At 39.6% G+C, this 14,661-nt stretch overlaps 1 protein-coding gene across 3 annotated transcripts in view; it reads left to right on the top strand.

The window, feature by feature from the left end:
* The window catches only part of Tbc1d1 (TBC1 domain family member 1), a 214,792-nt gene that overhangs the window by 99,567 nt on the left and 100,564 nt on the right, over positions 1-14,661 (top strand). For all 3 annotated transcript variants that reach the window (XM_026385254.2, XM_026385235.2, XM_026385263.2), the window contains 2 exons: positions 9,853-10,284; positions 13,057-13,146. In XM_026385254.2, the coding sequence (XP_026241039.2) occupies positions 9,853-10,284; positions 13,057-13,146 (522 nt within the window). The remainder of the gene's footprint in view (positions 1-9,852; positions 10,285-13,056; positions 13,147-14,661) is intronic.

The raw sequence follows: 14,661 nt of genomic DNA, 5'->3' as shown, positions 1-14,661 counted from the left end.
TATATGTGGAAATGCTGGAAAGTCAAGAGTTGGGTGAGATGGAAGAGACTTATGTTGCATACAGAATATTTGGAAATTCAAGCAAATTTTGAGATGTAACTGGAATTATATGTTGCCGGGGTGATGGTATATAATAACTTTCTGTCATTTGTTATCAGTGCTGTACTGAAAGGCAGATTGAATAATAGTGAGCCTGTTGCCTTTGGGTACTGTTAATTTAATAGAAAATTGGCCTTTCTTTTCTTTGCAAATGTGAGAACAGTATTCATTGGCAGCCACTATGTGCTAGGTTCTGTTCTAAACATTCACACTTACGAGTTAATTTATCTTAAAATGACCCTACAAGGTAGCTGGTAATGTCACAGTTTGACAGAAGAGGCAGCGGAGGTCCTAAGAGAGGCGTGCCTGGTTTGCACAGGAAGCAGTGACATGTGGAGCTTATTTCAGCATTCCAGTTACAGAATTCCCTGCAGGACCTGTCAGCGCCAAGAGTTTCATGACTCCAGCTGTGGATGGAGGTAGGCTGACTTTCCTGATGGTTGTGACCAGTAGCCAGAGTCCATCTGTCTTTTAGAGGTTATTTTACATCCATTTCTGCTCCCAGATCCTCCCTCTGCCTCCCAGTGAAATGTTTGTTGTCTAGTGAGCAATACTGGCTTCATTTTCAAAACTTTTCCTGATGACCTCTCTACTCAGCACACAAACAGCTTACTCTAAAATGCAACAGCTAGGGGTCTGGGAAAAGGTCAGGGCACTCATTGTACGTTTATCAAAATGGCTTATTAAGCAATAATCATGATGAATCCTGAGTAGGCTTGAACAACAACAACAAAAACCCTTGTATTTTTCATGTGTGTTAGTTAGTCAGCTTTCTGTGGCTGTAACAAATACCAGAGATAAAACAGCTGATAAGGGGGAAAGGTTTACTTTGGTTCATGGCTTCAGACATTTCAGTCCATGGTCACTTGGCTCTGTTGCTTTTGGGCCTTTGGGGAGGCAGACCATCATGGTGAAGGACATGGTGGAGAAGAGCTGCTCATTTTGAGGCTGCTGGAAGCAAAGAGGAAGACAGGAAGAGGCCAGGGCCCCAGTGACTCTTCAAGGGCACACCTCTACTGACCTGCTTGCTCCCATAAGCCAGCCCTCACCTCCTAAAAGTTCCACCATCTTCCAGGAGTGCCACTGTTACAGAGTTTCTCAGGCCTCCTGAGAGATGAGGCAGTGGGAAGACACCCTTTTCAAACCCCGATTCTTGAGATAAGTCAGAAAGATTTTAGATATGTTGCTCAGAGTAACAGGAATGAGTTTATTGAAGGGATAGAAAAGGGAAAGGGGGACAATCTCAAGGGAGAGAATGAGTCCCCTCAGAGAGGAGAGGCAGAACGTGTCCCTCCTACACTTTGGTTTTATTGTGGATCCCAGAGAAGTTTCCAGAGGATTCTGCCCAGTTCTCCCTCTTGACTTTTGACTGACAGAAGAATGACATCAGATTTTCAAGTCTAACTGTCATGGAAACTTTAGGTCACTTTGGCCCATGCTAACTGGGTTCCAACTGGATTCTTAACCATACATTCTTACACATTTTACGGGTAGGAGGACCTACCCTAATCTCCCAGAGTTTTAGGATCTGGTCACAAAAATCTTCTGGGTTCTTCTCATTAACATTATCATGGTCTGCATTTCTCCTGCAGTTAACAAGTGGTTTGCTGAGGAATGTGACATATCCTGTCCTCATAGGGCAGGCAGGGCTGTAGGTAAATTGCTTCTTGGAAAAGAAAGCACAGTGAGTCCATTTTATAGAATTATTCTCATAACCTCATGTCCACTAACACCACCAGCAGGGACCTAACCTTCAACAGACAAGCTTTTGGGGGACATTTAAGATCTAAACCATACACCTTGTCTCTAGTGTTTATAATGTTGAATTCACTCACTGCTTAAGCCACAAATGGTTTAGTAGTTACTGGAAAGGAACGAGATGATTCTCTATGTGTTGATGTCAATGAAACATGCCCATGATGAGAAATGTTACAGAACATTGTAATCCCTTTTTTTTGGCAAAGGAAATTGCCATTAAGTATATGCATAGAACCACACAGAAGAAAAACCAAACTATTAACTGTAGATACTTCTGGGCGTGGGTGACTTTAGAGATCTCTTTATTTTCCTTTTTTGGGGACATTTATTAAAATTATTAGAAATCAAAGTTAAATGAAGGATATATTCTGCTGTGTTTAAAAAGGAAGATGGATTATTGAGAAGTGACATTATGATTATTGAGAAAACATTAGCAATTGTTTTTCCTTGGTTCTTGAAGTTAGCCCTTCTAGTTACTCTACTCTTTGAAGAAGCCCAGGGTCAGCCTTTGCCTCCTTGAGTTGGAGGGAGAAGAGGGTAAGGCTTTTATTTTATTTTATTTTTCTCCCTGTCTATTCTGTTCACTAGTAACCAGCTCTGACTTCTTGACTGTAAAGTGATTGGCCTCTCTGGGATCCCAGTCCCTTTGGCCTAGGGATACCTCTGCTGCTTCTGATTAGAACTGGGGAACCTGGGGATGGTGTAAGAGTATAGTTCCAGAGATAAAAACATATGAAATTTTCCTCTTCAGGCAAGGGGATAGAGAGGGGAAGAATGCAAGATCAAAGTTTACATATCTTGGTTGGATGCCTCAGTTCTGATAAGCTGATTTTATTCGTGTGATTGAGATTGACTGAGTTGGTAAGGTGCTGTATTGCACTTTATGCTGAGAATTAAGGTTAGGATTTGATGAAAAAAACTAGACTGCTTTGGTAGTGCATGTGTTCAGTGATGTTTTCCTTCCCTGGTGTTGATATCTGGTGTACATATGTTCCCCAGCCTATGTTTGTGTTGTGGGGGTTTCTCATAAGCCTCCTTGGGGACATCTCTATCTCTTGTTGCTTGTGACCTGAGCCTACCTCTGCTCAGAGAGCTTTTGTTTTTTTTTCTTTCAGTGCTTTGAGGGAGGGAAGCCTTATCTTTTATATGCAAAATGAAGTCCTGCTCTTGGAGACCTTGCTAAAAGTGAGAACATTCCTTTGCTATGTTTTCACTGAGTTGCTGTGTTTTCCGCTGATAGGTAAACACTGCTTGAAGGTGAATTCCAGTGAGAGTGGGATCACATGATACCCCAGGGGCCCCAGTCACCAAGGACTGACACCATTTGACTTCAGACTTAGGTCCTGGTGCAAGGGGAGAAAATAACCTTTCAGGAGAAACAAAACCATCTCTGAGAGGCATATTTTTGACCTGTGCTGTGCGTGAAGAAGTGTGTAGATAATTTGCAAATGACCTGTATTTTTTGGTCCAATTTTGTTCATTGGTGTTCTCTGTGATTCCAGTCTTTACATTTTACGCAGCAGGGAGCGGGGAGGGCGTGGGAATAACATGCAAACAAGCCATCCCATAAGAATTCTGCTTGGCTCTGTTTCTGAACATTTTTGATATAATCTAAAATTTTATTAAACTCTTTTTTTTTTATAGGAAAGAAATCGAATCAGTTTGGACTCCCTGTTACCTTTGGTGACTGGTTTTATTTTAAAAAGTGCAGAGTTTGGGAATGATTTAAGTAGTCCTGTTGGCTGTGCCTAATTTATTCTGAATGCACTGTGCTGAGGTTTTGTTTCTCTGTCCTCCTTCTCCTCTAGCACTTGACTTCAACCTTGTTTAGTTACTTGCATATGTGGTTCTTTATCCTCTCAGTTTAAACGGATTTGATATTTTTGTCTTCACCATTTTGTTCATCTCTGCTCTAAGTGTGGTAGGAGCCACTGTGCATTTTGACTGCTTTTGCACTCTTCAGCCTTGGCTAAGGGCTGACTAGGATGGCACTGTGGACCCTGTGTGGTAGGGACATCCCTGTGAAGTACTGCCTTACCTCTGGTATGACTCATGACAGGTGATAAATGCAGGCTTTTGGACCCTAGACAACAGCAGGATGTTGGTTGGTTTAGTGAATGGCTATATAAATTTTTCAAGTAATTATTTCGGAGTATAATGCTGCATTTTATGTTTGTGTAGACTACCTTCATGGGGTTTAAAAGCTACTTATCTTTCACCCAGTTTTCCATTTCAGAAATAAGGAAGCTGAATAGTACTATTTCTGTTTTATCTGTGATGAGGTGGCTGGGTCATTAGCATTTCCTCTCTGCCCAGGCACTGCCTCATTCAACCAACTAGCATGTCTGATCTCTTTTGAGAAGACGGATTATATGAATCTGACCTGTTAGCTAATTGGGAGCACAGAGCAAGAGTTGAGGCATTAGTTCATCGTATGGATCCATGACAGATGGAACAGACCTCTGCACAGGGCCACCTTTGGCATGCAGTCCGCGCTGTCACTCATATTGGTGTATTAGCATCTGTCACTTTATACTGGAAGCCATGTATTTAGACGTCTCTTATTTCCTGGGCAGTGAGCCCTCTAAGGACAGGGGGAGTTGGGTCTTGTTCATAGGTGCAGGTGCATTCAGATCTTCATGGACGAATCTAGTCCTGTCAGGCTGAACTGGTGCTACACCTTCAGTGTTCAGACCTGTCACATGTGGTGTGGCAGATGATTGTCTTTTTCTCTCTAGTGCAAGTAGTGGGCACTAGTAAGATATTTTCTTGAGGTTTTTTGTTTGTTTTGGTGAAATTAAAGGCATATAAAGTAGAATGAGGGGGAAAAAACCTTTAATTTGCCCCCTTACCTTGTTTATAACCAATATACATAAATAACGAATGACCAATTAACAAAAACAAAAAACATAGGTGTCTTGATTATTTTCTGTTTGAAGTGCTTGTTTTAACTTCTTGCAGAGAGAAAGTATTTCATCTAAAGGACAAAGCAGTGAGTTTTGCCATATTTTTGCAGCTTTAGAATGTTTTAATATTATTTAACAGAAAAAATTGCTGGCATTTTAAATACAAATATCAGACTTCTTTAGGTTAATTTAGTATTTATTTTTTACTAGTTTGCAGGAAAAGAAAACTGTAAGTGCAAAGAAAAGTGACTTTTTGTTCTAAATATTATTTCAGAAGCTTTTTCCTAAATACTTGTGAATAAAATTACACTTGCAGTATGAGTATAATCCCTTAAAATCCCTAAATCCGTAAAAAGAAAGTTGACCCAAATGCTTAAATAAGGACTTTATTTACTGAAGTGAATATTTCTAATTCTCTTGGAGCATTGTTTTCCTTTTCCTCCTAAAACAAGACTCACTTATAAGCCTGATCCAGAAACTTCATCCTTTACATTTTGTTAGTATGCAAATTCTATAGAATCGTGCCTTGGTTGTGAACAAAGTCAAAATTCACTTTCAAATTTGAGCTTTAGTATAAATTTAGATATACTGAAAGAATTGAAATAAGAAGTGTTTGGTAATTTGGGGGGTGGCTGTGGTTACTGGGGATTGAACTCACTGAGCCACATCACCAGCCCTATTTTGTATTTTATTTAGAGACAGGGTCTCAGTTGCTTAGCGCCTTGCTTTTGCTGAGGCTGGCTTTGAACTCTTGATCCTCCTTCCTCAGCCTCCCCAGCCACTGGGATTACAGGCATGTACCACCAATCCTGGTGAGTTTGGTAATGTGTGTGTGTGTGTGTGTGTGTGTGTGTGTGTGTGTGTGTGTGTGTGTGTTTATGGTGCTTGGGGATCCAACCAGGGCCTGTCAAGCAATGTTAAGCAACTACTCAGTCATGGACCTATACTCCCACCCCCATATTTTTTTTTTTGGCGGGGGATAGCACTTAGCTTAACCACTGAGTCACATCGCCCAGCCCTTTTAAAATATTTTATTTAGAGACATAGTCTCTCTGAGTTGCTTAAGACCTCACTTGTCGAGGCTGGCTTTGCACTCATGATCTTCCTGCCTCAGTCTTCCAAGTCACTGGGATTACAGGGTGGTGTGCCACCACACCTGGCCCCAGTTTTTATATATCTAAATGCTCTGTTTCTTCATTAATTGTTGTTGATTGATGTTAATTATCTAGCATTTTTATTGTGATCCCAGTGTATGAGGAATTAAAACCAAATCCAAATCCTTATTTATTCCAGTAAAATGCTTTTCACATTTCAACTTTTGCTGTAATTAGTTTTGATTTAGTAATCTGCTTATCTGCAAACAGAAATGACGTAGAGATCCCTGTTCTGACTAAACTAAACTAAGATTTTCATTGAAAGTACCTAGATCTTATCAGTGGGAATAAATAAACTCCACTGGCCTCAGTGTATTTAACCTCAGAGGGTGTATTTATTTGCAATAAATATTGTAACTTCAAATTTATGTTTTTCCTGACTAAAGTTTTACCCTAAGACATTCTCCAGTTATGTTTATTTTGGGGGTTAGTATTGACAGCCCAATCCCCTTCTTTTTACATGTCTGTCTGACCTGCCAACTCCAGCACACCCCTTTCATCCCTGAGCCCATTGTTAGCTTACTACTCTTCCTGTCTTAGAGATGGGGTGGCCCCTTCTCTTGGCGTATCTGACCTCATCCTTGCCTTGATTTCGTCCTCCTTCTCTGCCTGCCATTCCTCAGTTTCTCCACCCTTGAAATGTTGGATATCCCAGGGCCCATCTTTGCTCCCTTCTTTTATGTTTCTCATTTTTGTTCCCAAAGCTCAGTCACCTCATGTACATGGGCTGAGTTTTTGTCTTGGACCTAGGCTTAGATGCCTTTGCTTTCTCTTAGTCTTTAGTGTGTACTAAAAAAACGGAACTCATCTCCCCAAACCTGCACTACCTTCTCTGCCTGTCTAAACTCATGGCACAGCCATCCTTGTAGACACCTAAGCCAGAGCTCTAGGAAACACATGCAATCTTCAGTACCCTCGTCTCCCCTATCCAGGTCATCCCAAGCCTGTGGATTCTGTCTGCCAGAATCTTTTTAAGTCAGCCTCTTCTCAATCTTGAGTGCTCAGTTCTTGGTTCAGTCTCCCAGTGTAGCCCATCTCCATTACCATCAGTGGTTCTGTGTAAATCTCCTGTGGTCCCCCACTCCCTGCCAGGCAGGGATTCACTTGCATTCATCTTCCACATTGCATCCCTAGTGCTGACATCTAGAGGTACCCCAGAAGAATGGAAATGAAATGAAGGGTTCAATTTCCCTGTGCAAAAAGTCAGTGCAGGTGAGTATAAGACACAGCCGTGAAGAACAGGGAACCAGGATTTCACACAAGTGGACAGGACATTGTGTCTGCATTTTTCAAAAAGCAATACTCCAACTCTGTTCTGATAAAGGAAACTGAACTTACTGGTAAAGTTTTAAAAACTTATGGGTAGAGCCTATTTTTTCGTTAGGATACACTAATAACTTAGAAGTAGTGTGTAAACAGCATTATATTTTTAACATTTACAACTTATTGTTGAAAATATATTCCGCAGTGTGCCATTTGCCTTCAGATATCCCAAAATTATTGTTTACTTTTGATCAAGATCTCAGGGATTTTTATTTTTTGAAAACCCAATTATCTTCTTTACAGCCATTTTACACATGGCTTCTTGGTGCTTCTGGATGGGAGGATGCTTTTTAACCTGTTCATCAATAACTCTTGAGTCATTTATGCCTGAATAATAGAACTCATCAGAGCAAGGGGAGATCGACTGTATATGACTATATCTTCTTTAGATTTCACTTAAAGTATCAGATTTTAGGTTGTAAAAACTACTATTGCCTCAGCTCTGACCAGCGTGTGATGTGCTCTTCAGCTGCTTCTGACTCTGTGAAGCCAGAGGACGGTTGTGTTCTCTTGCATTTGTTCCACTTACTGCTGAGTTGCCATAAGTTCATGTGACTTCACACACTTTCTCCCTACTTTGATATATAATGAAAGAACACCACTGCTTTCTTCAGTTGCCGTGGATGACACAGTATGTGGAAGCACTCAGTGTGTTAACAAGCCCCAAAGGACTGAGTAAGCTTTGAATTTTTTGCTCATGGAGTAGGGTTAATAATTGAGAAGATTCATGACTCCTGTCAAAGTAATATCACACATTGCTAAGACAGGTGGCTTGTATAGATTGGTTGTTTTGGTTTGAAAAAATAATATTTTACCACACAGAAATAACAGTTTTCTTGGAAAAATCTTAGAATGCTTAAATCTTATAAGCTTTTTTTTTCCCTCAAGAAAGAAACTGGTTGTTTTTTGCCAACATTCTGTAGTTGAATGGTTGGCAAAGGTAGGAATGAAAGCCAAACTCTTTCTTTTCTCGGTCCTGTTTTCTTTTTCTATTGATAACAATTTTGGGGCCACCACATGATATGTAATTATTTGGCAGTGTAGTAGGTAGGGAGCCACAGCATAGGTACACACTCAGTGACATCTGCCCAACTTTTAGATTAAAACTTTTTTTATTAAAAAATTTTTGTAAGTTGTTGATAGGCCTTTATTTTATTTATTTATATACAGTGCTGAGAATCGAACCCAGTGCCTCACATATACCAGGCAAGTGCACTTGCGCTGAGCCCCAGCCCCAGTTTAGATTAAACTTTTTAAAATATAAAAAGTCTGTAAAACACTTTGATTCTTTGTATGATAAAATACCTTAAGAGTATATATCCTAGTCTTTATGGCAGAAATATTAACTTCCTTCTTTTTTTATTTTATTTTGAGATGGGGCTTGCTAAGTTGCCCAGAATAGCAAAGAATTTGTGATCCTTCTGCATCAGCTTCAAAGTAGTTGGGATTACAGGTGTGCACCACCACACCTGGTTCAGAAGGGTAATCTTCAAGGCATGCTTGATATTTAGTGACAAAGGGAACACTTTTTGAGATGTTGAATCTTTATGTCAGGGACACAGAAAACGAGCACACTTTTAAAATCTACTAAAACCACCTCCCTTTATTATGCATATTGGTCTTTGACCTGAATTGGAAAGGGGATTTTTTTTCCCCCTCTAATGTTGATAAATAGACATTGGGTCTTTGGTCAATTAGACCTTCAGTTGAATTTTCCTTATATTGAAAAATGGAAAAAAAATCACTTGAGGTGTGGAAGATTAATTTCATCCCTCCTTGTCATGGGCCTGGAATATTAAACTGGTTTGTTGTGGCTGTTTATCATCTAAGCAACTGCACAGGTGTGTATTCACTGCAGTGTGGATTCATCTGTATGTCTGATCTATTTTGTTGAATCTTGTCAGAGGTTAACTTAGAGGATATAGAGGTAGAGACATCAGGGCCAGTGAGACCCTTTGGTACCTTCTTTTGATGGTGATTTTTACATTAGAAACCAAGAGCTTTGTAGTCCCTTGTGGAGCAGCCCAGCAATGTTGCTGTGAGGATATCAGCCATTGTTGCTCACTCCTTTAGTAAAACCTCCTGGCTTTGTTGTCACTCTTCATCTACTAAGAACTACAGGGTTGAATAATAGCTTGTCATTGAAGAAAATAATGATGCTGTGATCTTCATGAATAGCTTATAAGATGACTTCCCATTTATGCCATCATCTACTGAGGAAGGCCACCATGGTGTACACCATGAGATCTAGAGTAATTGAGGAATGTTTTGGTGAGCCATGTTGGAGACAAACATGGAGATGACAGCTTCTCCAGAGAACACCTTGGCTTTGGACTGGAACCTACCTAGATGTGAACCCAAGGCCTGCTGCATGGAGCTGGGCTGGTCGCTTAATTTGTAGGGCCCTCTGGTGAAGCCCCTGACACTTAAAGACATGCTTAGTGAATACTCCTGCCTCTTCTCTGGGAAGTTGTGTTTTCCTCCCTCTGCACCGTGCTTCTGCAGTGGCTGGTCTGGTGGCCCTTGTGCAGAGAGCTCAGTGTGTTGAATCCCTGGGTGTCCACGTGGTGTCGTCTGCTGAAGTCCTGATTGACGCTCTCTTTCATCTGCAGGTGCCTGAGATCATCAGCTCCATCCGCCAGGCTGGGAAGATCGCCCGCCAGGAGGAGCTGCGCTGCCCCTCGGAGTTTGACGACACGTTTGCCAAGAAGTTTGAGGTGCTCTTCTGCGGCCGCGTGACAGTGGCTCACAAGAAGGCCCCCCCAGCGCTGATTGACGAGTGCATCGAGAAGTTCAACCACGTCAGCTGCAACCAGCGGGCAGACTGGGACCGGGCACCAGAGCCCCGCAGGCCCATGCGCAAGTCCTTCTCCCAGCCCGGCCTGCGCTCTCTGGCCTTCAGGAAGGAGTTTCAGGATGCCAACCTCCGAAGCGGCAGTTTCTTCAGTTCTTTTGAGGAAAATGACATTGAGAACCACCTGATTAGTGGACACAATATTGTGCAGCCAACAGATATTGAGGAAAATCGAACTATGCTCTTCACGGTAAAATACTGTCAAATGTTGTGCTCATCTGTGGTGCGACACCTGTTCAACAGAAAATCTGCTTTATTGAGTGAAGATTCTTAGTAAATTGCTTTTGGATTTATGTGAGAATCCACATATTTTCATACTGAATAATTTTTTATTGAGGATAAAATTCTTATGTTAGCCACAAGCCTTTAAAACCACCAGAGGGAAGCATGAAGAGAATCCATCTCATGCTTGTATAATTTTTATCTTACTTCCACTTCCCATGGTTTTAAATCTACCTTTTCAATGGCGAGAATACTTCAGATATGGAAAAGAGGCCAAAAGAGGGATTTTCAAAAACATGTAATATATTTTAGCAAAATCCTTTAGGTGGAAAATATTCTCTTTACTATTGTCTTAATTTATAAAACTTTCATCCTTTGTTAATTTGGATAATTTGGTTTGTGAATAACCTTATATTTGAAGTTTATACCCAAACTGAAATATTAGTCTAGCTAGTTGCATGTTTTTTTCTTAGATGAAAATTGTTAAACTGACAGTGAATCAAATGCCAGAAAAGGATGGATAGGGGAGCTATCCCTCTTGTGGTTGGCTGCTCTGGGTTCTTTTGGGGGCTTGCCCTCCTGGGGGAGCCCCTGGGTCTGAGCTGATGCAGTGAGTGAGTCCCTACTGATGTAAGGAGCTAGTTTTCCTTGATTCCCTTTCTGTCTGTTCTTGCTTAATGCTGACTTTCCATAGTGAGTAAAATTGCCTTGAATGTAATACATTATTATGTAATCTAATGTATTCGGTGCATTATTAACCCAAGGCAGTGAAATGCTTGGAGTAATGAAGCTGGCCAGTTGGGTTAATGCTGTGTAAATGTGTGCAGTTGTAAAATCCAGGTGGTGTGACAGGGTAAACAGGACTGATTTCTTCCTCTTTCTTTGTTGACCTTGTATACTGAGTGCTGTGTCTGCAGTCAGACTTGCACTTGAATCTATGTTTAACCTATCCCTTTTTTCCCCCCACAAAAAAACTTGTCATTGAGATAATTGCTCAGTGCATTTATCTACATGTTCTTATTGTGTGACAGCTGTGTACATGGACTCTTTTTTTTGTTTTTGTACCAAGGATCAAATCCATGAAGGCTTAACTACTGAACCACGTCCCGAGGCCTTTTTTATATTTTGTTTAGAGACAGGGTCTCACTAAGTTGCTTAGGGCCTCCGTAAGTTGCTGAGGTTGGCTTTGAACTCTCAGTCCTCCTGCCTTTCAGCCTCCCGAGCCACTGGGATTACAGGCATGCGCCACTGCACCCAGCTGTACAAGCTATATATGGACAGTAGTGAATGCGACAGGCATGGTCTCTGCATGTGTGGAATTTAGATTCCAGCAAGCAAGATGGGCAGCTGATTGCATTGTTAAGTTTATCTAAGTACAATTGCCATGTATGCTGCAGAAGAGAAGTAGAAGGTGCTGTGAGAATGCTCAGGGAATCAGGAATGGCTTCTTTGAGGCAGTGATTTTTTTTTTTTTTTTAATGGTACCAGAGATTGAACCCAGGGGTGCCCCACCACTGAGCTTTTTATTTTTTAATTTTTATTTTGAAACAAGGTCTTGCTAAGTTGATGGGACTAGTCTAGAATTGTAACCCTACTCCCTCAACTTCCCAAGTAGTTGGGGTTACAGGCATTCTTTATTAAAGAATTCCTTTAATATCTGTCATACAACAGAAGTGCTAAAGGTATAACAAGTGTTTTCTGAGTATTTGATTTGTGATATTATATTTCTTTCTCTTTTAGAATATTAAGACAAATTATAAATATAATCTTGAAATAAAAAGATTTGCTCTTAGCAACAACAGTGCACCTGGCCAGGAGGTGATTTTTTTTTTTTTTTTCACAGAGCTAAGGTTTCTATGTGGCCAACTGGCAGGGTCTTGTGGGCTCATAGAGCAGCAGGTGAGAAGGCCTGAATGGCTGAGGTGTTCGTAGGCCTCTTTATTTAGAGTGTAATTACTCTTGATTCTATCCTGATTGCTAGCAAGCTTGTATTATCTGCTTTATATTCCACATTAAGGCGCAAAGAGTTTAGAGAAGAAGGGACGCAATAATAGTGACAGCATCAGGGTGTGACCACTGACTTGTTGGTCCTGAGGAGGAATTAAATCTGTAGAAACGACACATACAGGAACCAAGAAGCTTAGCAGTATGGAGACCTGGAGCAGCTGTCTAGAGCCAGGCAGGGCACACACCCAGTTGCCAGAGGGGTGGGTTGCAGCACAGCACTCCACTCTAATAGGTGTCTTAGGACATCCCCAGTCAACATGGAGGTGTTAATTTATGCTAATGCTCCAACTTTTAAAAAAGAATCAGGTCTGTAGTGTATGAATGCCTAACAAGTTATGTGTAATCTACAAATGGTAAAAAAAAAAAAAAATTATTTCAAAGCGTTTTGGAAACTTTGTTTTCTTTCAGTATTCATTATGTAGAAACCTCCTATGCAGGTTTGTGTGTTCTGAGTTTATTGCAACTTTTAGATATTTAGTCTTTTCCTCTCAGAGAAGATTGCTGCCCTGTGTAGATGAATGTGCTTCAGTTGTCCTGTGCCACTTGAAATCTGTGGAGTAAATTTAGAAGCTTTGAAATGATTTCCCCTAACTGTATAGTTAGAACTTTATGAGAACATGCCCTTTTGCCTCTTTATTTTCATAGGTTATGACCTGCAACAGTTTATGTGATAAATTTGAATTCAACTTTCATGAGAAGCTGGTCTCTTTTTTTTTTTTTTGTCTTTTTTAAGATTGGCCAGTCTGAAGTTTACCTCATCAGTCCTGACACCAAAAAAATAGCACTGGAGAAAAATTTTAAGGAGATATCCTTTTGCTCTCAGGTAAATGGAGACTGATTATTGGTTTGATTGCAAATGAATTAATTAAAGAATTCCTTTAATATTTGTCATACAAAAGAAGTGCTAAGGGTATAACAAGTGTTTTCTGAGTATTTGATTTGCAATATTGTGTTTCTTTCTCTTTTAGAATATTAAGGCAAATTATAAATATTATCTTGAAATAAAAAAGATTTGTTCTTAGCAAAAATATACTGGAGAAAATAGATCTACTGTAAATTTTTTTCAGTTTGTGGTATTCCCCAGTCATAATTACTAGGGTTGTGGGTCTGTGTGTATGTCTTATATATGTTTATTCAAGCATATAGTACATATGTATTTATCTTACAAAAGTTCAGAACTTTTTAGTATCAATATATCATTATTTCTTCTTCTTTAAAATAGATTAGATAGGGCTTATCTTTGAGGGTGTTTTACCCAGAATGTAGTTATCTATGAAATCTTCCATATTAATAATTCCCAGGTATGTTTTATAGAGATTCATTTTAGAGGCATCTGTCAAGTATGATGAGCTGTGTCAGTTTCGTCCTTGTAAATACAAGATCACTTAAGTTAGTGTTTGGCTCTTCTTTTAAACTTTGATTTTTAGATATCTATAATAAAATATGATAAAAGTCTCAGTATTTCTTGATTTATAATGTGATCTGCTTGATTGTTCAAAAATCATTTTTTCCAAAATATGAAAATAGTGATCTGTTTTTTTTTCCCACATTTTTTATTGATGCATTATAGTTGTACATAATGGTGGAGTTTGTTGTTCCATTAATGTTCTTCCTTAGTAGGTGAAATATGGAACTGTTTTCAAAGATATTTTTCTAAATTGTATTTCCTTAAGTACCCAGTATGTGTTTGATATGCTACTGGGGAACATTGATTGAGATGCCAGGCTCTATCAGGGATTACTTACTTATTACAAAATAGTTGGCCTGAAAGTGAGATTATCCACAGAATTTTCATCTTGATTTGCTTCTATTTCGGTTAAAATATTAAATGTTTTCTTTTATGATGTGATAGCTTAATTATTTCCTGAAAAAGTGCAGCCTGGGTTTCTGTAATCACCTGAACTCTAGGCTGTCAGCACTTGGCTCTGTGGGCTGGGGATTTCAGAAGACCTTGATATGTTAATATTTATGGGGGATGTCTCATCTGTATTAAAGTTACTTCTGTTGGCTGTTGCTTTCAAAACATGTTTATATATTGATGTTTATTTGAAAGAGCTCTTAGGAAACTGTGGTATTACTTGGCCTTAGTATCTTCTGCTTAAAGCTTCTCTCTATATGTGTAATTTTTTACTCAGTTGTCAAACCAGTTTACTAAAGTATTTACTTGTTTTTTTTTTTTTTTGGTTTCGTTTTGTTTTTGATTTATATTTATGATACTGGAGATAAACCTAAAGCCTTGTACGTGCTAGGCAACATTGTACCACTGATCTACATCCTCATCCCCCGTACTTGTATGTTATTTTAGAAGTTTAAAATTTTTTTAACCTTTATATGTACA

The sequence above is a fragment of the Urocitellus parryii genome, chromosome 10 (assembly GCF_045843805.1).
Source record: "Urocitellus parryii isolate mUroPar1 chromosome 10, mUroPar1.hap1, whole genome shotgun sequence".
Classification (NCBI taxonomy): Eukaryota; Metazoa; Chordata; class Mammalia; order Rodentia; family Sciuridae; genus Urocitellus; species Urocitellus parryii.
This window is presented reverse-complemented; position numbering and strand designations above follow the sequence as displayed.